This window comes from Mauremys reevesii, linkage group 11 (assembly GCF_016161935.1).
Source record: "Mauremys reevesii isolate NIE-2019 linkage group 11, ASM1616193v1, whole genome shotgun sequence".
Classification (NCBI taxonomy): domain Eukaryota; kingdom Metazoa; phylum Chordata; order Testudines; family Geoemydidae; genus Mauremys; species Mauremys reevesii.
In genome coordinates, this window is record NC_052633.1 from 19922288 (window position 1) to 19945258 (window position 22971).

Consider the following 22971-nt stretch of genomic DNA (forward strand, 5'->3'; position numbering starts at 1 on the left):
TGCTCAGGTGACAAAATCTCACACCATCTCTGATAAGCAGGTGTTGTACATATTTTTGAATATGAAACCTTGTTGTATTCAGTGCATCTATCTGCCATGCAGGTAGGTAATGCCGGATACAAATTAATAAAATAACTGTAAAATAAACTGAGACAGAGTAAGAATTTTGCTGAAAGTCTCACAGTGAGTCAGTATCAGAGCTGGGAATAGAATCCAAAAGGTGTGACCTCAATCCATGCTCTAAATTAAACACCTTCATTTAATGCAAGTTACTGCTCTTCTAGCAGTCAAAGCAATACCAGAACTAAGGGACATAATACCACATCATACTCAAAGAAATAAATAATGATCATTCCTAGCAGGGGGTGCAGCAGTTCTAGCTCAAGTTGGAACTTCCATGTAACAAATCAGTTTTTAATAAAGGTGAGGGGCTGTGATTTATCTGATGATAAAGTATAGTACTAACAGGGAAAAAAAATATTGACAAGGGCAAATTCTGCCCTGATGTACACCCAATGCAATCTCATTGAGATCTGTTCCTTCAGCTAGACACTGTGACTTCTCCATACCTCTATTAGTCTAAGATCTTATCTTTACCTTTTCCTTTTGGAGCAGATTCTCTAGTACGTTGCTTTGCATCACTTCACTGATGCAGAGCAACCACAGATTTGGCTTAAATGGCTGGGTGCTGTGTGTCACCAGCTGCTTTTCATCACCGGAGCAGTGCAAAGCGGACAGAACATACTGAAGAATTTAGCTCAGTGTTATCCAAACCTCTTAGTTAGTTTTCAGTAATGGATTTTCTGCATAATCCACCACTGTTTGTTTTCCTTCTTACTTTGGGGTTTGTCTAGACAAGAGTCTGTGGTTCTGTTTTAACTCAAGTTAATTGATTGCCTCTAGGCAAAAGTGACTGGTCTGGAGAGGGGAAAGATGAGAGGTGGACAGAGGAAGAGGAGGCTACAGTAGTCCATTTCCCTGCCTGTAATTTAATTTACAGTAGGAAACAATATTTTTGTCCAGAAAGATCTGTTCTTCTCTGACTGCGCTGCTTAAGAGCATTAGAGTGCCTCAAAGGCAGCACTGTGTGTGTGGGAGGAGGAGGGGCATTTATTTTAAATTCATGAAAGTAAGGGACTTTGCACCACCGTGACGTAACCTTGGATGTCCATTAGTTTTACAGGTGTGTCACGGGGCGAGGGGTAAGATAAGTAGGATTGACAGGTGATTCCATCTGAAGTATTTCCAAATCTCCTATCACTTTGATACCAAAGTGCCTAAACACTACTACCTGGCTGTCTTGGGTTTCCCAAGACTGTACCATCATAGTGCTGCTGAGTTAAATAAGATCTTCACAGGGAGGTTCTCAGCAGACTTCATGGAGTCTCCTCCTCTTCTCTCAACCCTGGTTATAGGAGGGTCTTGCATCAAGATGATTAGACTCTGGAGCATGATGCAAGACCTGTCCCCATAGTTCCTTCTACAGTCATATCCTCTCATCCGAGGAGAACTGTATTTCTGACTCTGTATAACAAGAGAGTGTGGATGCCCTCTATCCTTTTGGAATGTAGTTCTCACTACCTAATATGCTTAAATAAGTCGCAACGAGAGAGAAATCCTACTCTGATGTTTCAATGCTCACTAGAAAGTAATTCAACCACGATTCAAAGCCCCTGGCTCCAGATCAATTTCAGCTTCCTGCATTTCTATTCTCCAATAGAAATGAAATGTAATTGAAAACCAAGGTAGGATGCAAAAAAAACCTTTTTAATTAAAAGATAAAAGCACCTACTACTCACATTTCTTCAGTAGGGCTCACTGTATGGCCTCCATAGGATCCTGGGTGTGAAATACTATGGGATCCAGGTGCTCCATCCATTTGCCTACCTGGATCTGTAAAAGTAAAAACATTCTTATTCTCTGAGTCAGGGTTATAACTGGTGTAACTACTCAGTATCATTGCTATACCTGTATCTGTGCTTTTGTTTTAAAGCCAGGCTTAACATAGTTTAAAGTGAGCAGCATTGGTGGCATGTGGCCATTCCCTGTGGACAAGTGTCCAAAAACAAGATGTGGGAGAAATAATTTTTGCCAGATTTAGAACCCACTTAAATATCTTGGAATCTAGATTTAGAATACAGCTTGAACAGAGCTCAGTTTTGGAGCTGAGGGTTTTCTTGGCCAGAAGCAAAATTTATATCAAAATTTTGAATTCCCCCAAAGTTGGGGTGTGTGTGTGTTGGGATAGGGGGAGGTGGTTTGGATATGAGGGGTTTGGATCAGACCCATATCTAGATTTTTATTAAACATTTTTGAAACTCTAAAAAGTTTCATGAAATCTAGAGGCCAGTAATCTGGGATCAGCCCCAATCTTTGAGGTGGGTATTGTTTTCAACAATAGATATATGAATTTTGCAGGGGACCCTTGTTGCTCTCTAACAGCCTGAACCCAAAGCACTGGATCCACATTGTGAATTCTGAGGCCAGTTCTAATGAAATCCAGAATGTTTATAAAAAATAAATATGAAGGGACTTCACAGCACTGGGATCTTCTCCCACTGCCAAAAACTACCACTTCTTTTGGCAGGTTTGATGGCATCTCAGCAGAAAGCCCAAGGACTGAATGGGACGTAGAGATTAAAGTAACCTTTGTGCCTAGAGGTGGGCCCTCCACTTTGGGGTTGATGCCCATAAACAGGATAGTGTTGGGAAGCATTCACTGCAGGGGGGCTTTGAATCTGCAGAGGTGGGTGTAAGATTTACTCTTAAAGGAATAATCTGTCATATCAGACCACTACTTTTCTCTGTAGAGCTGGCCTGTGATACAGGCCTGTGTTAAGGCACCAGTAGAGAGAGCCCTTGTTCCAAGCATGCATAAAAAGTCAGACAGTGTTGACTGCTTTCAGTGATTTATACCATTCCACGGGCTGTGTTATTGCGAAAACTCACTTGTTTTAAATTAAATAAATTATTTTATGGAAGGACCCTTCCCTGTTACTTTGTACGGAAATACCTGGACAAAGTCACATGAGGAGCCAAGAAAGCAGGTATGGTTTCTGTAGCTCTGTGCCTTTGCTTTTCTACACTTGTTTTTGCAACATGTGGCCTTTAAGTGACATATTTTTTTACATAAATAGACAGCTTCTGGGAGGGTGGACAGTGCACAGCCAGTCTCAAAATAGTCCAGTGGGCCAATCTCACATGTCACAAATGATGGCATAAATGGTATATTGGGTATAAAAGGGTTGTAAATGGCTAAGTTGCTTAAACTTTTATCAGTCTTCAGAGTAGCAGCCGTGTTAGTCTGTATCAGCAAAAGCCTCTTACAGTTGGTATGGGTACTTCCACCTTCTCATGTTCTCTGTATGTATAAATATCTTCATCGGATGCATAGAATGGAACATACAGTAAGAAGTGGGCTGTAGCCCACGAAAGCTTATGCTCAAATAAATGTATTTAGTCTCTAAGGTGCCACAAGTACTCCTGTTCTTTTTATCAATCTGACATTCAGTAAGAGTGTGACTTATGTAACTTGCATCAAAATCTGTGGGAAGCAAATTCAGCCTTGGTGTCAGTAGGTGCAGTGCCCACTGAACTTAACCCACTCATGCCAAGCTCACTATATCCTGAGGAGTGCTGGGGATGGTGCAGTTGAGTCTAAACTAAAGTAGAAAATCTGGCCTGGTTTAATTTATACCTTCCTGTTACTCCTCCCTCTTCAACTGTTTCAGCATGTAAGTTGCACTCATTTTGCACACCCAACCCACTAAATGCCAAATGGGAGCAAGTTATGCTTTGGCACTTACCTGAGTCTTATGATCAGTTTACACTCCAAGTGTAACTTACAGAAAGAATGGAGTATGTGGCACAGAAACTTGCGTGGGAGGAGCTGAATGGCGGGGCTGCTGGTGGGTGCTCAGCACACACTATTTTTAGCACTCACGGAGTCAGCGCCTATGGGGTGTTGGGTGGGGGGGCTGTGTGGTGTGGCATGGGCCCACCCCCGAGGGGAAGGGGTATGCTGGTAGCACAGGGCTGGGCAGCCACTGTGTGTCTGGCAACTGCCAGTTTGTAAATAGTGCCCTTGTGCTGGGCTGCCCCTGCCATGCCATGCCCCATTGCCCCTGGCTGGCCTCTCGCTCTGGAGACTGACTTCCCCATGTCATGCTCCATTGCCTCCACGGGGGCCCACAAATATGTTTGGTGCTGGGCCCACAAGAGGTTAACCTGGCCCTGCACATGACTGTGATACAAAACCATCAACTGGGCCCAGTTCTCTCTCACCTTAGCTAACCTTTCAGTTAGCTTGGTGATGAAATGTGAAACCAAATAAGATTTGCACAGGTTAAGATTTCATCATATGCATTTCACACAGCTTGTTTCCTGCCTTAGAGAGGTAAACTCCCATTGTCTTTCTGCCTGTAAGGAAAGGCAACACCTGCACAGCTCCCTCATGTTGGCTGATGTATTGATTTAGGGCAGGTCTACACCGCAAAAGCTGCATAGGCGAGGCTACCCAAGCTGGCTTGAATCGAGAGCGCGCAGGTAACAGTAGCAGCGAAGACAGCGCAGGTAATACAAGGCTGGCATGGACTCTGGCTACATACTTGGCTCACTCAGCCCATGCTGTGCTGTCTGCAAACTGCCATTGTGACCTGTGCTGCGCTAGCTGGATTCAAGCTAATGTAGGTAGGCTAGCCTGTGCACGGCTTTTGCTGTTTAGACATGCCTTTAGTCACAGGTGAGGAGTGAGCCGCATAGCACCCCATCTGTATGTGATACTTGTGTAATACCCAGCAAAACCTAGGGAAGCCCTGAGGAGACGTGATGCCAGCATGAAAAGCACACCTTTACCGACAACAGGCACATCTTTCACTATCAAAGCTTCAAACAAAAAATCCATGTGAAGAGTGAGAGAAATCCACCCTGCCAAACAGCGCCCTGCTTATCAAATAGGGTGACCAGATGTCCCAATTTTATACGGACAGTCCTGATTTTTGGGGTCTTTTTCTTATATAGGCTCCTATTACCCCCCCACCCCATCCCGATTTTTCACATTTGCTGTCTGGTCACCCTATTATCAAATAGTAACTAAGTGCTGATTTTAGAATATGCAAGTGAGGCATCTGGGAGTAGCAGGACAGCCTGAATCACTTGACTTAAGGGGCGGAGGGAGCTCAGAAGGGAGAGATGTCACATGTCTATTGGCACTAACTCTTCCAGAGCACTTGTGCTTTTTTCCCCAAAATTCTGAGAGAAGTCCCAGAACAGTAAAAAGACCGAGTCTCTCAGAAATGTTCAATACTTTGCATTTCTATAAGACCATCCTTCAGAGGATCTCAGGACACTTTACAAACATGAAGAAATTCTTCAGAATTCACCTCTGTGCAGTAGGCAGGCATATCCCCATTTGATAGTTTGAGACACAGAGAGGTTAAGTGATTTAATATAAATTACTGCAAATTAGTTACAGAGCCACATGAACAAAACCTAGAAGTCCTGATACTCCACTCCCCTGCTCTAACCGCTAGAGTGCTACACGGCTCTTGCTTTAGCTGCTGCTTCTCCCCACTTTGCCCATTCTGTTTCTCTCCCTTACCAAACAATACAATTTTTTTTAAAAGGCCTGTGATAGGTTTATTTAAAACTGGAAGCTAATTAACTTGTAACTGATGTTTAAGGCCAGCTGGCATTCTCTTCCCAAACTAACCTTGCTCATAATGTTGTCTAGGCAGCTTCAACCACTGGGCCTATACAACCTGATCTGCATGGGCGCCAACTTATATGGGCTCCTGGGGCTTTAGCCCCAGGAATATTCACAGTCAGGGGCTCTGCTCCAGCAATATTTGGAGTTAGGTTTCTCCCCTGCTCTGGGCTGCCGGCAGCCGCCGCGAGCCCAGAGCCTTTTAAATCCCAGCTGGAGGCTGGGACTCAGAGGGCTCTGGGCTGCCCGCTGTGGCGCGGAGCCCAGAGCCTTTTAAATCCCAGCCGCGGCCGGGAGTCAGAGGGCTCTGTGCTGCCCGCTGCGGCGGGGAGCCCAGAGCCCTTTAAATCCCAGCCGCGGCTGGGAGTCAGAGGGCTCTGGGCTGCCTGCTGCGGCGGGGAGCCCAGAGCCCTTTAAATCCCAGCCGCGGCCGGGAGTCAGAGGGCTCTGGGCTCCCCGCGGCTGCCGGCAGCCCAGAGCCCTCTGACTCCGGCCGTGGCTGGGATTTAAAAGGCTCTGGGCTCCCCGCGGTTGCAGGCAGCCCAGAGCCCTCTGACTCTGGCCGCGGCTGGGATTTAAAGGGCTCTGGGCTCCCCGTGGCTGCCAGCAGCCCAGAGCCCTTTGAATCCCAGCCCCTGGCCACTGATTGCCCTCCCCAGACCCCTGCCCCAACTGCCCCCAGGACTCCCACCCCTATCTAAGCACCACTGGTCCTTGTCCCGGATTACCCTCCCAAGACCCCTGCCCCCAACGGCCCCGTGGGACCTCAGCCCCTAGCTACCCCTCCCTTCTCCTTGTCCCCAACTGCCCCCTCCTGAGACCCCACCCAACTTCCCCCCAGGGCCCTCCTACCTGTCCCCTGATAAACCTTCTGGACTCCCATGCCTATCCAATTGCTGCCTGTCCCCTGACTGCCCCTCCGAACCTCTGCCCCATCCAACCCCCCCTGCTCCTTGACTGCCCCCCGGAACCACCTACCCCTTCTCCAACCCCCAAACTGCTTACTGTGCCACTCAGACCAGCGTATCTGGCTCCATGCAGCTCCAGACAGTTGCTGCCATGCTCCCCCATGGAGCCCACAGCCCTCTCCCACCCCCAGCACCTGCCTTTCAGATTTGAACACCTCAAAATTCAGGAGTGCTCAAGCTCGGTTTGGGCAGCTTTTACTTCATTTCTCCCAAATCAGTTTTCCCTGCAAGGTGCCAACTGAAGGTGTTGGAGAACAGAGAGATTGGGTGGCCTCCTAATGCCTGGAAAAGAGACAAAGGCCGGAGGAGGGAGTGTCAGTGCCTGTGCAGACTTCTGGGAAGTGCACGGTGTGGAAGGGAATGCTGTGATGCTTTGGAACAACTCCATACAAAGCCAGTCAGGACACTGGGGGAGTCTCCTCTCTCTGAGCAGACTGTCTCCAGGGCAAGAAGCTTACACCTTCCTGGGTCTGACCTCAGAGCATTCAGCATGCCCTTACACATCATGCACTTTCCACAGCGAGTCTGCCCAGGCTGGTCCTGGGGCAACCAGAGGTCCCTGCACCCCAGCTCCGCAGTCAGATGTGACTCTCAGCCAGACAGTAAAACAGAAGGTTTATTAGATGACGGGAACACAGTTTAAACAGAGCTTGTTGGTACAGAAAACAGAACCCCTCTGTCAGGTCCATCTTGGGGGTGGGGAGCCCAGAACCAAGTTCTGGGTCTCTCCCCATTTCCCCAGCCAGCTCCAAACTGACACTCCCTCTGGCCTCTGTGTCTCTTCTGGACAAGGAGGCCACCTGATCTCTTTGTCCCCAACACCTTCAGTTGGCATCTTGCAGGGGAAACTGAGGCACCCACACAGTATTCAGAGAAAATATTAAGAACATTCCCACTTCATCACAACAGGTGCAACAAAATATAATACTGTATATTGAAGTAGGCAAGTGCTGCTTCTGACTTTCCACTTTTAATTGACCCTTGTAATCTTGTGGCACTGACGCGTTGTAGCTTCATTTTATATCAGCTTACAGGGCGGGAGCGGGGGGGCACCACCATTTTGGGCCCCACCAAAAATTATACAAACCTGCCGCCTATGCTGATCTGCACACATCACTCCCCGCTGCACATGTGTGGTGTGCAGATCACACGCAGCACTGTGGGGCAATCCTGGCACTCAGGGGTGGCTCTAGACATTTTGCTGCCCCAAGCACGGAGGGTCCGCTGGTCCCGCGGCTTCAGCGGACCCTCCACAGGCACGCCTACGGGAGGTCCACCGAAGCCGCGGGACCAGTGGACCCTCTGCAGGCAAGCCGCCGAAGGCACCCTGCCTGCCGCCCTAGCGGCGACCGGCAGAGCGCCCCCCCCGCGGCTTGCCGCCCCAGGCACACGCTTGGAGCGCTGGTGCCTGGAGCTGACCCTGCTGGCACTTGAGGAGTGCTGCGGGTGCTTGCAATGCTAAGACTATATAAAGGGTAGTGGGGAGTACACTATAGTAGTGTCTACACCAGGGGTCAGCAGCCTTTCAGAAGCGGTGTGCCGAGTCTTCATTTATTCACCTAATTTAAGGTTTCGCGTGCCAGTAATACATTTTAATGTTTTTATAAGGTCTCTTTCTATAAGTCTATAATATATAACTAAATTATTGTTGTATGTAAAGTAAATAAGGTTTTTTAAATGTTTAAGAAGCTTCATTTAAAAATAAATTAAAATGCAGAGCCCCCCGGACCGGTGGCCAGGACCCAGGCAGTGTGAGTGCCACTGAAAATCAGCTTGTGTGCCACCTTCGGCACACGTGCCATAGGTTGCCTACCCCTGGTCTACACTGAACCTTTTTGGGGAAGTCTCCCACCATTGCAATTTAGTGACAGTAACAGCAAGAGCGCTAGTGCAGAGAGGAGACCAGCATCCTTAATACTTGGTCATCTAGCCCTGCTTACAGCAGTGGTTCAACCTCTTTTTACCCAGAGACCCCTAAAGTAAAATAGACAAACCTGTGGACTCCCAACCAGAGGTGACCCATGGGGGGTGGGGGGGCACAGACAGGGTCATGTGACCCCCAGATTTCTACCTTCCATTTGGTCCTGCTCCATGACATGCTGTTGTAGCAGGGCAGAGCAGAGCAGTGGTGTGTCTCCAGGGCTAGCTGCTGCCTGCTCGTGGAGTCAATGGCTGTGAGGCAACCCCTTCTGATGATGGGGAGATCTCTCTTCTGCAGTGATGCTACCATTTTTGGTTCCTCTCCAAACCCAGACAGGCTGCGTAGCCAACTGAGGTAAGTCAGAGGGTGAAGGTGACGCTCCCTCCCCCGACCCCACCGCCTGGGGCTGAAGACTGAGCCCTAGCCCTGCCACCCCAGGCTGAAGCCCAGTCCTTGGCGGACCCGCTGAAACCTGCTTGTGGCTCCCTGAGAACCAGTGGCTTAGAACATTCTGGTAAAAACTTGACAGCCAGTCTATGCTAGTGCTTTTGCTGTTGCTAACAATGGTGGACCAGCACCAATGGTATTATGATGGGAACTTCCCCCAAGCTAAGACAATGAGTCACAACGGACCAGGCAAAAATATAAGGATATTTGGGGAAAAAAAAACAAACCCAGTGACACACCTTAATTTAATCACAGGAAGCTTGTGACATACTACAGTACCTAAGACCTGAGATATATCCACATCATCTCCCCTCTTCCCCTCCCCTCTCAGTGGCCTTTGAAAATGATTTCACCTAGACCCTCCTGTATGATCATATTGATCTGAGATTTAAAACCTTCAGCAAATTCAGCTTCTTGTCTTTGCATCTGTGCTGCAGGAAGCACCACTAGGCAGTGAAAGATCTAGGGATTTTTGGTGGCTTGTTGTCTGGAGGAGAAAAGAAACTAACCTAAAAAATGAGTTCTTTGGATACAGCTGTAGAGGGAGTCTTCAGAAGTGGGATTGTATAGCTGTTATGGGCTTACTAACAAGAAATTCCATGTGTGTGGAGTTCAGAAGGAGAAATCAACTAAGAGATAAAACTCATGCTGTGTGAAAAGGTGTGCTTTAAGGACTTCCCTGGTGTGAGTAATGGATAGCTGGGGGAGTTAAGAGGTTTAGCTAACAAATGCTGGAGAATCACAGATAAGAGAATGAAACTCCCCTGCTTATGCACTGCCCTGTTTTCTTTAATGTTATAGACAGCAGGAGAGAAGTGAGATTACTCAGTTGTAGTGGTTATAGTCTGATATATGTATGGAAGTCCTGCTTCTGTAAAATATAGGAAAGAAGATCAATGTCAATTCACTTCTCCTCCTCCTAAACCTGTTCACGGTTCCCCCAAGAGTATTCCTGATCCCTGATGGAGTCCTAAGGATCTCCTCCATTTCCCTCTGCTTTATTCCATTCAGACTTCAGACCCAATATTGCAGTCACTATCTTTCTGGCTTTGAAGGACTGGGCAGGACACCCACAGGATACTAGTAGGTTGGAGGAATTGCTATAAAGTAACACATCAAGCATCCATTCCCTCCAGGTGCTGAATTCGCTACCTTTTGTAGCACTCCCAGCCTTTTCTGGCTTAGGCCTGAAGGAATGGAACAGTGAATGGAGCTTCCCAATGTCTTTGCTTCCAATGTGACATACTAAGTACGAGATTATGTCCTGTAACTTTCCAACACGGGTGGCCACAGTCCATGGGAGCTGCAGCTGCTGAGCACCTGTGAAAAGCAGGACACTTCTGGGCCTAAATAAAGAGTTAGGGGCCCAATTTGAGGCTTCCAGGTATGAAAATTTGACTTAAGTTACTTGGGGCCAGCTCATGGGTTTTAGCTACTAGCCCCATTATAGGGGCTGAGAAAGAATCATACCACAATGCAGGTCACTGGAAGAAATTTGTCTGACTGTCAAAATTCCTCCAAAGGCTCAGGGAAAGCAGGTGCTCCACTGAAGTGTTACGGTGGCACTACAGGTATGTCTACATTGGAATAAAAGACTCCCGGCATGGTTGTGGCTGGCACGGGTCAGCTGACTCGGGCTTGCAGAGCTAGGCTGCAGGGCTAAAAATTACTGTGTAGACATTTGGGACCCTTGTGGAGTCTCAGAGCTCAGGCCCAAGCCTGAACATCTACACAGCAATTTTACAGCCCCGCAGTCTAAGCCCAGCGAGCCGGAGTCAGCTGACCCGGGCCAGCCACAACCATGCCGGGAGTCTTTTATTCCAGTGTAGACATACCTTTAGTGCTGTCCACTGTACCAGCTTGGCTCTGCTTGACAATGCAAAGGAGAAATAGGGCCATGGCTCTGGTTACATCCTACCACTTTTGGGGAGGCTACAGTCACCAGTGACCCCAGTCTAATGCCATCCTTGCACTCTGCATCCTGATTGTGGGACTGCTCCTTGTGGCCTCTCAATCCCTTGTAACCCAGGCAGAGCCAGCTGGCACTTTAAGTGAATGAGACTGATTCAGGTTATTAATCTTCTGCCCGATTATTATTAACCTGCTAAGCCCCTGATATCATTTTTTCCCTGCCCTGAGTCTCCACCGGCTGGTGTAGTCATTGAAACCTGTGCCAAGTGTGTGTAAAGCACTCCCACATCAGAAGGGTAGCTCTTTACATTCCCTTTGCACATGATTAAAGGGCTCCACAAGCTGGAGGCCAGTGAAAAATCAGGCCCAGATTTCCTTGCCACACTTCCCACTGATGAACTGTGAACAAATGACAAGTCATAAGTGCCTCCCAGCAGGTCATATCTGTAATGCCTCTACTCTGTGCCTAGTGATAGGTTCCATACTACAATCCTGGATCTGTTCCAGAGAAAAATAATTGTGCCTGATGGTTCCTCGGTTTTCATGACTGGGAGACACTGAAAGGGTGATGCGGAAGGAATTTTCCAGATTTCAGTTCACTTTTGCTATCTGCTCATCTAAAAGCAGCTGGCAATCTAACCACCCGCCATAGTGAACTTGGACAACTAGTAGAAGCACAGCTCCAGTCAGATTTGCCCATATAATGTTTGCCACATTCTCCAATTGCTTTCTCCAGCCAGCCATCATCACCTCTTTCTTATCCAGACTGAGCTTTCACAAACTTGTCCCCATGCCAGACCTGATCTCTACCAGACACAGACACTTGAAGCACTCTCTGTGTTGGATGAAATGGCGATATAAAGCTGTCTGTGATGAAGTGGGAATTTTCTGTAATATTTTTATGATGCGGGTGCATGCCTCAGTTTCCCTCTGTACTCTGCATTGCTACCCAGAGGGTGCAAAAGGGTTAAATCCACTCTTGGGGCAGAGCAAGAGTTATGAGGTGTTGTGTCGTAACTGCCTGGGATGAATGAATGGGTCAGGTTATTTAAAGGACTGGCTGAAATTGACCATATCAATGGAGGGTCCAGAAAAGAAAACGGGAACTCCAAGGACTGAACAATGAACACCTAACAATGGGAAACTCCAGCAGACGGAGCGTGGGAGCTCAGTGTGCCTCTGCAGCAAGGCAGTGGAAGAGGAAGAGTCAAGATACTGGGATAAGAGTTGGCTTTTGGAGGGACTCAGCAGCTCTCACCTTGGACTGAAAAAGAGACAACAGGAGACAGCCAAAAGTGAATTCAATGGCAGCTTGGCAGGGTGGGGAGAGTTGGCTTGGCCAGACTGGATTATGTCTTCACCTTTATTTCTCTCTGTTAACCTAACGCAGGGGTCGGCAACCTTTCAGAAGCAGTGTGCCGAGTCTTCTTCCAGAAACCTCTAATTTAAGGTTTCGCGTGCCAGTAATACATTTTAATGTTTTTAGACGGTCTCTTTCTATAAGTCTATAATATACAACTAAAGTATTGTTGTATGTAAAGCAAATAAGGTTTTTACAATGTTTAAGAAGCTTCATTTAAAATTAAATTAAAATGCAGAGCCCCCCCAGACTGGTGGCCAGGACCCGGGTGGTGTGAGTGCCACTGAAAATCAGCTCGTGTGCCGCCTTTGGCACATGTGCCATAGGTTGCCTACCCCTGACCTAACAGCTAGTCTACAGTAGAAGCACTACATCAGCGCAGCCACAGCAGGTCTGGTGAAGATGCTCTATGCCGATTAGCAGAGAGCTCTCCCGTTGGCACAATTACTCCACCTCTGCAAGAGGCGGAAGCTATGTCAGTGGGAGAGCGTTTTGGATCAGGTGTGTATCTCCGTTGGACCCATTGGACAGAGCTCACGGTGTGAAGCAAGAGTGCTAGAGCCTGGAGGCTCAGTCTTGGAGGCACTGAGGCTGCGTGGCCGACTCTTAAAGAAGAGTGAGACCACTTGGGGGACTGCCACATCGAAGCAGTTCCTCCAAGGGACTGTTTAAAAGCTGGGGCCCTGCCACATAGCCGTAACAGGGTCAGGACAGAACATTTCCTAATGTTTATTGAACCAGTTGGCAGGGCCAGTTCAGACCGGCTGCAGAAACTGCAGTGGCAATAGTCATTCTCATGGCTGATGGGAGGCTTGCTGTTCCCTCCTCCTCCAAACTGTGTAAAGAAGAGAGCAAGCTGTGCTGATAGCTGCCTTCTAGAGATGGAAAATGTCCCAGTGCTTGGTCACTCCAGCCTCCATCAACCAGCAGGGATGTTCAAGAGCTGCTAGATGGCAACATGTAAACCCTGCCTCCCAACCTTGCGAGATACCACTTCTGATGAAGACACTCTAAGCCGATGAGAGAGAGCTCTCTGTCGGCTTAATAGCTCCACCTCCGCAAGAGCTTCTCCTGCTGGCATAGCGCTGTCTACGCCAGCGCTTAGGTCAGTGTAACTATGTCGTGTGGATTATTATACAGGGCCTCTCCTAACACTGCCATCACCTACTCTCTCTAACTTGTGGCTGTTCCAGGACTACATGCCCCTGGTTGATGCCCACTTGGATGGTGCTGTTTTTTCCTCTTGCTTCCTGTTCTGGCTCAGCACTCCTTTCAATGGAATAATTACAGAGTGGGCTCAAACTAATGGGTCTGCAGGGGCTTGGACCAGTTCTTATTACTGATTCTTTACTGTTAACCAGTGGTGCTTTGAATCAGACTTCAGTCTAATCAGAGTCCATTTTTGACAATGGGGGACATCAGGACCTGCTAGCAGAAAATGCTTTATAAGGGAAAACTCTGTTTGTGTACTGAAAATTGTGGAATGCTGGTAATTTTGGTCCGATCTGTGAGTGTATATATAGCAAGAGGACAAGCAGGCAGGGCTGGTAGGGTGCTAGGCAGAAGCACTCCACTGAAATAGTGAGAGACAGAGTAGCTTAAAGTGTAATACCAGTTTCCTTATTTCTAAAAAAAAAAAAAAAAAAGTCCTTTGTTAGAGAACAGTTCACATTCCTTTGGGATTCTTTACTGCTGTCACATGACAGACAGGCTTTATATTATAAGGATGCACAGTTACGAGACTCAGGTTACTGGCAGTGAACAATTAAGAGTAAAGCACTGTGCAGCATCCGAGGCCAGGGCTACACTACAAACTTACGTTGCTATAACTACATGGCCCAGGGGTGTGAAAAATCCCCATCCCTGAGCGACGTAGTTATACTGGTCTAACCCTTGGTGTAGACAGTGCTATGTTGATGGGAGGCCTTCTCCCATGGACATAGCTACCACCTCTCACGGAGGTGGATTAACTACGCCAATGGGAGACGCTCTCCCGTGAGCATAGCAGCGTCTTCACTGAAGCACGACAGTGGCGCATAGTTGCGCTAGTGCAGCTGCACTGCTGCAGTATTTTAAGTGTAGACCTGCCCTTAGTTAAGTAACTTCCCTTTAAAGTAAATGGGAATTAATTTCTGTGTAACACCAAAAAATCTTTCTAGGAATTTTGCTAGGCTCCTGTCTATCGTTTGTCTTTTCAATCCAGTCCACAACAGTGCAGAAATGGGGAGAATGTGGCAGCTTTCTCTGGCTTGTCTATAAAACCTGAGATAGTAAATGGAGTCTGGGATCAAAATCAGCCCTGGTGTAAGTGTGTGGTAATCCAGTGACTAAAGGGAAGCTGTGCCTACCTACTCCAGGTCTGAATTTTTGAGCTGGGCCTATGAAATTCAAGGAATCTAGGGGGAAAAGATGAGAGAGAATTAGAAGGTAATTTTTTTTAAGGGTCATATGTAAAGGGGATAAACTACACTCCCTTATGATCCAAGATCTAAGAACCAGGGAAATGATTCAAGTATTAAAATAGACCTGTAACGTCAGTCTCTTCAGACATACATGAGTGTTACTAGGCTCGAGAAGAAAAAGCGCAGGAACAGAGTGACAGTTTCTCACTGACTCAACAGGACCTGTCAAGCTATTTCCACATTTCTTTCACTTGCTCATTAATGACCTCCTGCTCTATAAAAAGAACACCCCAAATATTCTAAGCCCTTAGGAGAACAGTTCATATTGTCTATCAGATATTAAATGGTCTGTTAGCAGCAAGGAAAGAATTTCCTGAAACTCTGGCCAGCATTTCCACCTCACCTACACGCCTTAACAAGACGTTATGCATGATTAAATTGGCCATTACAAGATAAACAAATGCAGATGACATATTTAGCCCCAATCATTGACATCTACGCTTCATGTCAGACCAAACCCCAAATCAGTTTCAAAGTAATGAAGTCATAGGTGTAAGTAACTCAGAAAGAAGATAAAGCTGTCAAACTCTCCACAATTGCCACCAGAAGTGAGTGAACTGTCTGGAAGAAAAACATCTTTGTCATTGACTGACCTGTGGTTTTGAAAAATAAAATAAAACTGTACTGGAAGTTAAACAAAGCAACGTGAACCAAATGATTCTTTCTTTTGTGTGCAGGCTATAAACTAGTCAAGGGGAAAATGCATTCTTTTGAGTCAGAATCTGAACAACTTCTGGCATACAAAACCAATTGGCAAATGACATCAAAGTCCATTTTGTTAGCTTGGGGCTCAATTCTGCAACCTTTATGCTGAATTGTACCAAGTAGTAGCAGTGGCACTATTCACGTAAATGCTGCTCAGTATAAGAGTTGCAAAATCAGGTCCTCTGCTTTTAACACAATGGTTTAAGTTTAATCCAAGTGTAACTTCACTGAGTTTAATGGAGTCGCACCAAGGATGAACTAGCCCCATGGCTATCATACATGAGATCTGGGTTCAAGAGTAACTTTGGGATTAGAGCTGTGTGAAATGTTTGCAGTGAAATCCCAGAACTATATACAACTCTCTTGTTCTGGCATTTCATTTGAAATTCAAAACTTGATACATTTTACTGAAAGGATCTTCAAGACTCTCAAACTTCTGAGTTGGACCTTGGCTCTGTTTTAAGTTGGCTCAGATTCACATATGGTAGTGCCTCTGTTTTGAGTGTATTTTGCTTTAAGTTTTTGGCTTGTTTGAACCTGGAATGGAAGGGGCCAAATTCTGCTGTTATACCTTGGAAATGCCTTTGGGCCAAGTGATGTAAACCATCCAGATTGAAACCAAAGTAAATGTCCACACAAACCCTCCTCTGAAATGAATTCAATGACTCAGCTTGAGTCAGAATCCCCATCTCCTAACATGGAAAGTTTGTATATGTAAGGGAAATTGTGCTTAATAATATTAGTTCAAATCCTGATTTAACTGGGAGTGTCATCTGAATAAGGGCTGAGTTGGAACATTAGGCCTTGATTCCAGAGCAATAATAAACAAATATATATTTTTTATTTATTGTGCACCCAAACCTGAAGACTCCCAGATGCCTGTTAGTCTATAGGATGGTTGCTGATTAATAAGGTACCAACTCCCTGTTGGCTAAAAGATGAAGTTCCCACGCATGTTAAAATGGAAAAAAAAATACAGAGGAGTAAAATTTTCAAAAGCTTCTATATCTCATTTTCAAAAGTCCCTATGGCACTTAGGATCCTAAATCTCATTGGGAGTCCAATGGGACTTAGGAATTTTGTGTAAAATTTTCAAGAGTTCCTGTCATGCAAACTACATTTTCAAACGATAGAAAAATCCTTTTCTCACATTGCTGTAAACAGGTACCAGCCTTTTTTGAAAAAGAGATGATCATGGATTTCTCACCTTTCACAAAGTTACTGTCCTCCTGCTGCTTTGCTCCAGGTGTCTGTGTTACACCGTTGGAATGCATCGGTGAGTCAGAGCACAACTTAGTGTGTTGATCCTGTGTCAACCTGAGGTGTCCAGAGAGACTGTCTTGGCCATGTTGGCTCTTCTCTTTGAATTCAGGAACAGAGCCCCCATTTCCTACTGGCAAAATGGAGGAAGAATTAGCAATAGTGTTTGCTCATAGATCAAATGATGCAGTAAAAATTAAAATGAATGAATAAGCACCAACTAATTTTACCTTTATGTTCATTTTCTATGCAGTGTCTATATCCTTGTTGTGTTCTAATTTCCTGGTTTTTTTTTTTTTAAAAAAAAAGGGGGGGAAAAAAAGAGAAGCACCTTTTTAATACGAACAGTCAGTGTAGATGGAGCCAAGTAAAATGCAACATTGTGGCAGCTGGTCATAAAAATCCTGACCCCAATAAGGTTTACGCAAGACCATCTGACGCAAGGAACTTGCCTTGTCATTGTCTTTGGTGATTGTTGACCAGAACTTTGCAATCTGTTGGTTAACTGCTGCTTAGGGTCATGTTCTAACTCACTGTCTAGTGAAGAGCAGTCCCTATGCTCCCGTCACAGCTGCAGAATAGGTTGCTGCAGTAGTATTCAGAGAGCAGTCTGGGAGAAGGGTTCCTTCTATCCCCTGGAACCTTCCCTGTCCTGAACCTGGCTACGTGGGATTAGTGCAGGAGGGAGGAAGATTTTGCTTTCAGAAAATCATGGAAGGAGTCTGTCAGACTGAGTGCCAGGAGCTCCTGGCTCCCAGTTCTGTCACTAAACCAGGTCTCTCCACTGAAGTTGAATTAATTTTCATATTGCATCACATGTCCTCCCTCAAGTAATAACGTCTATGAAAAGAAAATGAACAAACAAGGTAGTGACAGACAAGGCAGTGAGAGACATTGGAAAGTGAAGACAGAAATGTCTGGGAGCAACAGTAGCACCGCTCCCGTATTAATGATGATTAATAAGTTACTTATTCAAGAGCAGATCCCCATCTGACTGCTGGAGCTGCACATAGTGAAGATGGTTGTAGACTACAAAAACTGAGACAGTGCAGGAAACTATAAACTGCACAATAGCATGAGATGTATTGTTGTCTGTGGTGCATGAGATGTATGGCTACGAAATGCAGTCCAGTGAGAAGCAGAGTTCCCTCAACTCCCACCTTGCAGGTTTGAGCCTACTCTGAAACCTTCATATCTAGGGTAGCTGGGAAAAGAGAGCTTAACAAATTCCAAAGGGCGTGATTTTCCAGACCATAGACAGGCAAAATTCCCATTAATTTCAATAGGTTTGCCTGTGGCAGGACAGCAGAATCAGGCCCTTGGCTTCTAATTTAACTCAAAATCTGCTGTTCTTTACACCCAAGCAAATCTGGAGTAAATTCCACTGACTTCAGTGGCCCTATTAATCGTCTCATATTTGTTTTCTTCAGATGCTGTCTCTGTTAGTTCCTCTTATCTCAGTTATGAGGTTAGTTGGTGTTTATAATGAACACCTTGTTCTATTTGGCACAGGGAATTGACAGTGGCTGATTGGTACATAGGGTTAATTAGCTTGCTTCCTTCTTCCGCATCACTAGTCATTGAACAGATCTAGCCTCAGGTAGAATTCCTGAGTTCTTATGCCACTGTTGTCACTATTGTGCAAGATAGTCTTGCCATGGTAAATTTGAGAGAAAATCAGAGATTTGTCATGGCAAAATTCATGGGTTTTGGTTAAAGCTAGTAAAAAGTCACACCCAAGTGCTTTTCAAAATGTGTGTAATGTACGTTGCACAAAAGAGAAGTGTGGGTGGTACCACATGCCTCCTGTGAGCTTTGCTTAGTTTTATCTGGTTTAATTATTTTTAAACTTCATTAGTGAGGAAGAAGGGGTCACCTCTTCTCCCCTCCCCTCTGACTAGCTTATGAATTCACACACTTGCCTTCTTCATCCTAAATTGCCAGTAGAATTCTTTATATTTTGGGGTTTTATACCCATTAAGTTTAAGCACATTTAAACAGTGATGTGACAGAGCAAGCAGTCATGGAGAAAAGGAAGGTGCCTCAGTGGGGAGATAGTCGATGCTATTTAAGAAGCTGGGATAAATCTCCCTGATTGTTGGGGCTCCCATTTTCCCCACTGTTACCTGGCTTTTTTGTCAGGGGGAGGGAGGGAAAGTAGGGCCTGGGAAGTTTGTCCCTACCTCAGAAGTAGACTCAAGGCATGCTGTAGAGCAGCCTTGGTCCATGAAAGAGTAGGGGGAGAGGAGGCCCGTTTGTGAATATCCTTTTACCAGGGCACACTGGGAAGGAGAGGAATCTGTTGCTACCCCAGCACAGGCACGCCTACCTCTGGAGTGCTGGAGAAGCAGTACTAGAGAAGGAGTTGTTCCGAGAGCTTGAGATATAGTTTATTGGAGACCTACAGGCCAAGGTTCTGTGGAACCAATAATATTCTGACTATTGTGTATTCTTGTGGGGGACAGGATTTTGTATGTGTAGGGAACTTTGTGTTTCTGTTGATGCTATTCAGTGCTTTTATGTCTGCAGTGGCCTAAGCTTATAACCTGGTGTCTGCCTGTGACCAGTTCAGCACGCTGTCTCCACAGTGTACGAGACATGCTAACTATGTTTGTCTAATTGGTTTGGCCAATCCTCCTTTCTCCCAGCTCTGTGAGAAATAGGGCCTCCCAGAGTGCATTGAATCATGTGCTACTTATGCCATGCTAATGCCATGTGCTTTAGGCACTCTGTCCCCTACTGCCCAGAATACTGATACAAATATGGCTGGGATGGTGGAAGAGCTTCTGTGTGAGATGGACACAAACTGAACCATATTACTTGTAATTGGTTTAAGTGGTCATGCTGCTAACTGCTTGCAAATCACAGTTTAAAAACTCTTGAGTGAGCCTAAGAAAACCATTCTAACTTGACACAGGCTACTGAACAGCAGTTGGGTGGTAACGGCTTCCTCCAATATCTAAATGTTTCATTTTCATGGCAAATTTGAAACCTTATGCATAGTGGGGCAAGTCTTTTGGCCTCATTTATGGATGTTCCAAGGCTTAAATGCAGCATTTGGACTATGTTCAGGTAAGGGGCACAAAGTAGGGTTCTTTGCAGGAGGGTTCTGCAACCCTGCTTCTTCCCCCCGCCTCCCCACGATAGGGAGCTGAATTGTTCTGCAGCTGAGGAGGGTGGAGGTTTGGTGACTGGCAGTGTAGCCAGGGAGTTCATACACAGCTAAAATCCACAGGATGATTACCCCACCAAGGTACTGCAGGCTACATCACTGTTCCTCTCCACAGCTGCTAGTTCAGGCTATGGGGCCACTTGTGAGCTTCTTTAGGCTGAGGACCACATTCCTCAGCTCTACGTGCATTTTTCTGAATGTACAGCCCATTCACTTGGGTTGTGTGTTCTGTCCAAGGGTTTCCTTCCATCCATTTAAATACATTTGGTGAATTTCTATTTTGAACATACCAGACCTTTAGCTGTACAAACCCCAGAATCTCCTTTCTTCAGGGCAGCTGCTTCTAAGGGCAGGGTGACTTCCTGTGAAGATAAATCCCATCAGAGGCATGACAATTATACTGCTTAAACAACTCACATATCTATTGATTTCATGCCTCATGATATCAACCACTGAAATAAGAACAAACACTAAAGAAAGGAAAAGCTCTCATATAGTATACGAGATTAGGGACGTCTGTTGTTTGCTTACACAGCATCACAAATATGCACTGTATCTTACAGACAGGTAAATTCTGCCACAAAGAAGTTATAGGCAAAGGCCACAATGGGGAAATCAGATCCTCATGGGCAGGTTTCTGCACTATGTAGAGCCCCAAGTGAAGGACTGCAGCCAAAGTTTCATGGCAAGCAGCTATTATAAATGCTAAGGGATTGTAAGGAAAGGAGGCTGAGGGAAACAGCAATAAAATCATTGGGTGGTTTTGGCTGGTAATGTGTGTGTCATGGAGGTTCTGAGAGCTCTCTTTGATCTGTGTGGCTGGGCAGTACTGCGTATTTCAGGGAAGGACATGGTTTGTACTGTTCACGGAAAAGGGTTTTATAGGAGGAAAGAGCAGAGCCATGATGGACCAGGTCAGGAAGATGGGTTCAGAGCATGTTGTCGGTGCTTAATAAATAATGAAAAGGAAACATTATTTATTATGGTCCAACTCAAAGGACAGCAGGTGTAACATCTTGTAGAAGAGTACAATAACTTATGTAAAGGGCCCCTTCAGCCACCTGGCTGAAGAATTTACCCCTTTACCACAGAATTATGCTCCAGAATCAGATGTAATGATTTAAAAATAATGTTTCTAGACTTTGTGGTTGTGAAGAAAATCTTAGCAATGTGAACCAGGCGTGAAGTGTAACAAGATGCAGTGATGTCTCTGTTAATCGGGCAGACAGCCTGAAACCAAAACTTGTAAACTGCCACACTCCTCTCAATGGTGTGTTAATTTTGTAACCTATTTATTAACCAATTTAAATGTAAACACTGATCACTTCAGCCAAAACATCCCACGGACAGGACTGGATTGGGACTCTGAAGTGGTGCAGGGACTTGAGAGATCAGACTTGCCTCACTGTGACTCTGTTTCTCCACCTGTAAAACAGGAATACTGATCAGGTGCTTGGACTAGATAATCTAGTGGTCCCTGTTGGCCTTAAAAACTATGATACCTTTTGCAAAGCACTTTGAGATGCAAAGCACTGACTGTACAATTGAAAAACATTGTTTTGGGTCAAACAAAATGCTTAGTTTCTGGGCATTTTGAACCTTATTTTAAAAGAAGCAAAGGAAATGAAGGGTGACAGTTTTGTGACTAAAGGGCAGGTTGTGATCCAAATCCTCAGCTAGTGTAAGGTGGTGTAGCTCTGTTAAAGTCAATGGAGATATACTGTTTCATCGCAGCTAAGCATCTGACTGAATGTCTGTGGATTATAACATTTAGAGGTGATTTAAAATTAGTATTTCTGGTTTTAGATTTTAACCAATAAAACTGCCCCAAGACCATCTTTTACAAGTCAGTTTTTAAATGTGCGCTGTAAATACCTGATTTAGCTATTCTGAAATGTCTTTTTTTTTTTTTACTTTGTCTCCTTTGCTGGATTCTATTCCCAATTTTGTTACTGAGAAGTTTAAAAAATCTAGAAGATATTCTTTGCAATGTAACTAAAATCTTTTTTAAAATTTGAGTCCATAAAGGGCTGTAATGACATATTATACATTACTTATGTAATTTTTTCCTGTTTTAACATACCAGCTTTTTCTTTATAAAACTCTGAGGCTCTCCTTTCTTGAGGACAGCTGCTCCCAAGGACTTGGAGCATTTCTGTGAAGATAAACAAGAACTGCGGAGGTTTGACTTGCAATGAATGCTATTTAATATCACAAATATTTTCAGAAATAGCTTTCATAATAGAAAATATTAACTCCTGAGTGCAGCCTGAAACTAGCACAAACTGATTTATGATTAACACATCTCCCTGTTCTAAATAGGTGTGCAGTGTTACTGCACACTGTTAAACAGCTGCTGTGTTACAGAGCAGAGGTGGGCGTATTTCAGTGGTGGGCGAAGTGATTCCTGTACATTCTATTTTCTGCCAGGGTGTTGTCTTAAGTAATATTTATAAAGTGTTCCTGAGACCTTTGAATGAAATGTGTTACAAAAAGCAAATTTATTGTTAAGATGTTAACCTCTGAGGACATATACAGCTTGTCTGTGCTGGAGAATTGAACGGGTCAGATTGCACCACTGTGTGCCCATGGTGTGGTGTGTCCACACTAGATTGTAGTTAACTAAAAGAGCCTGCTGCTGTTTTGTCTCTCATCACACTAGCTCTGCACTACACCACTAGTGCAATGTCAACTGGATACTTCTCCCATTGATCCTGGCACAGCCCCTAGAAGCAGTAGATTCTGGAAAATTTTGAAAGGCCTTGTAGGATACTTCAGGAAGCGTTTTACAGGAGTGCTGGAGGATGTGGTTAGTATGCTTGTCTAGTGTCAATGAGGCCACAGAAGAAGCTTCATGCCTTCTGTTATGCTTCACCCCATGCTTGGACCAGCCTCCCACTTCTTCATCACCATGTGCTCTTTTTCTTCAGTTCTAATCAACCTGCACTGTTTTCCTCATCATTGTTGTATCCACATTCTCGCATTCCTGAGCTGTTGCCCTGAACTAGCGTGAGCTCTTCTAACTTGCAGAGAGAGAGTGTCTCTATTTTGTGTGTTATAA

At 45.3% G+C, this 22971-nt stretch overlaps 1 protein-coding gene and 1 long non-coding RNA gene across 3 annotated transcripts in view; one reads left to right on the forward strand and one right to left on the reverse strand.

Annotated features, from left to right (window-relative positions):
• KIAA2012 (KIAA2012 ortholog) overlaps positions 1 to 22971 on the reverse strand; it is a 91694-nt gene that overhangs the window by 19257 nt on the left and 49466 nt on the right. Inside the window, exons 13-17 of the mRNA XM_039493713.1 lie at positions 21994 to 22065; positions 20201 to 20272; positions 16969 to 17020; positions 16686 to 16868; positions 1800 to 1893 (exon numbers count right to left, since the gene is read on the reverse strand). Coding sequence (XP_039349647.1) covers positions 1800 to 1893; positions 16686 to 16868; positions 16969 to 17020; positions 20201 to 20272; positions 21994 to 22065 — 473 coding nt within the window. The remainder of the gene's footprint in view (positions 1 to 1799; positions 1894 to 16685; positions 16869 to 16968; positions 17021 to 20200; positions 20273 to 21993; positions 22066 to 22971) is intronic.
• Positions 1 to 22971, forward strand: part of LOC120374294 — a 44663-nt gene that overhangs the window by 5145 nt on the left and 16547 nt on the right. The gene's annotated exons all lie outside the window — the stretch shown is intronic.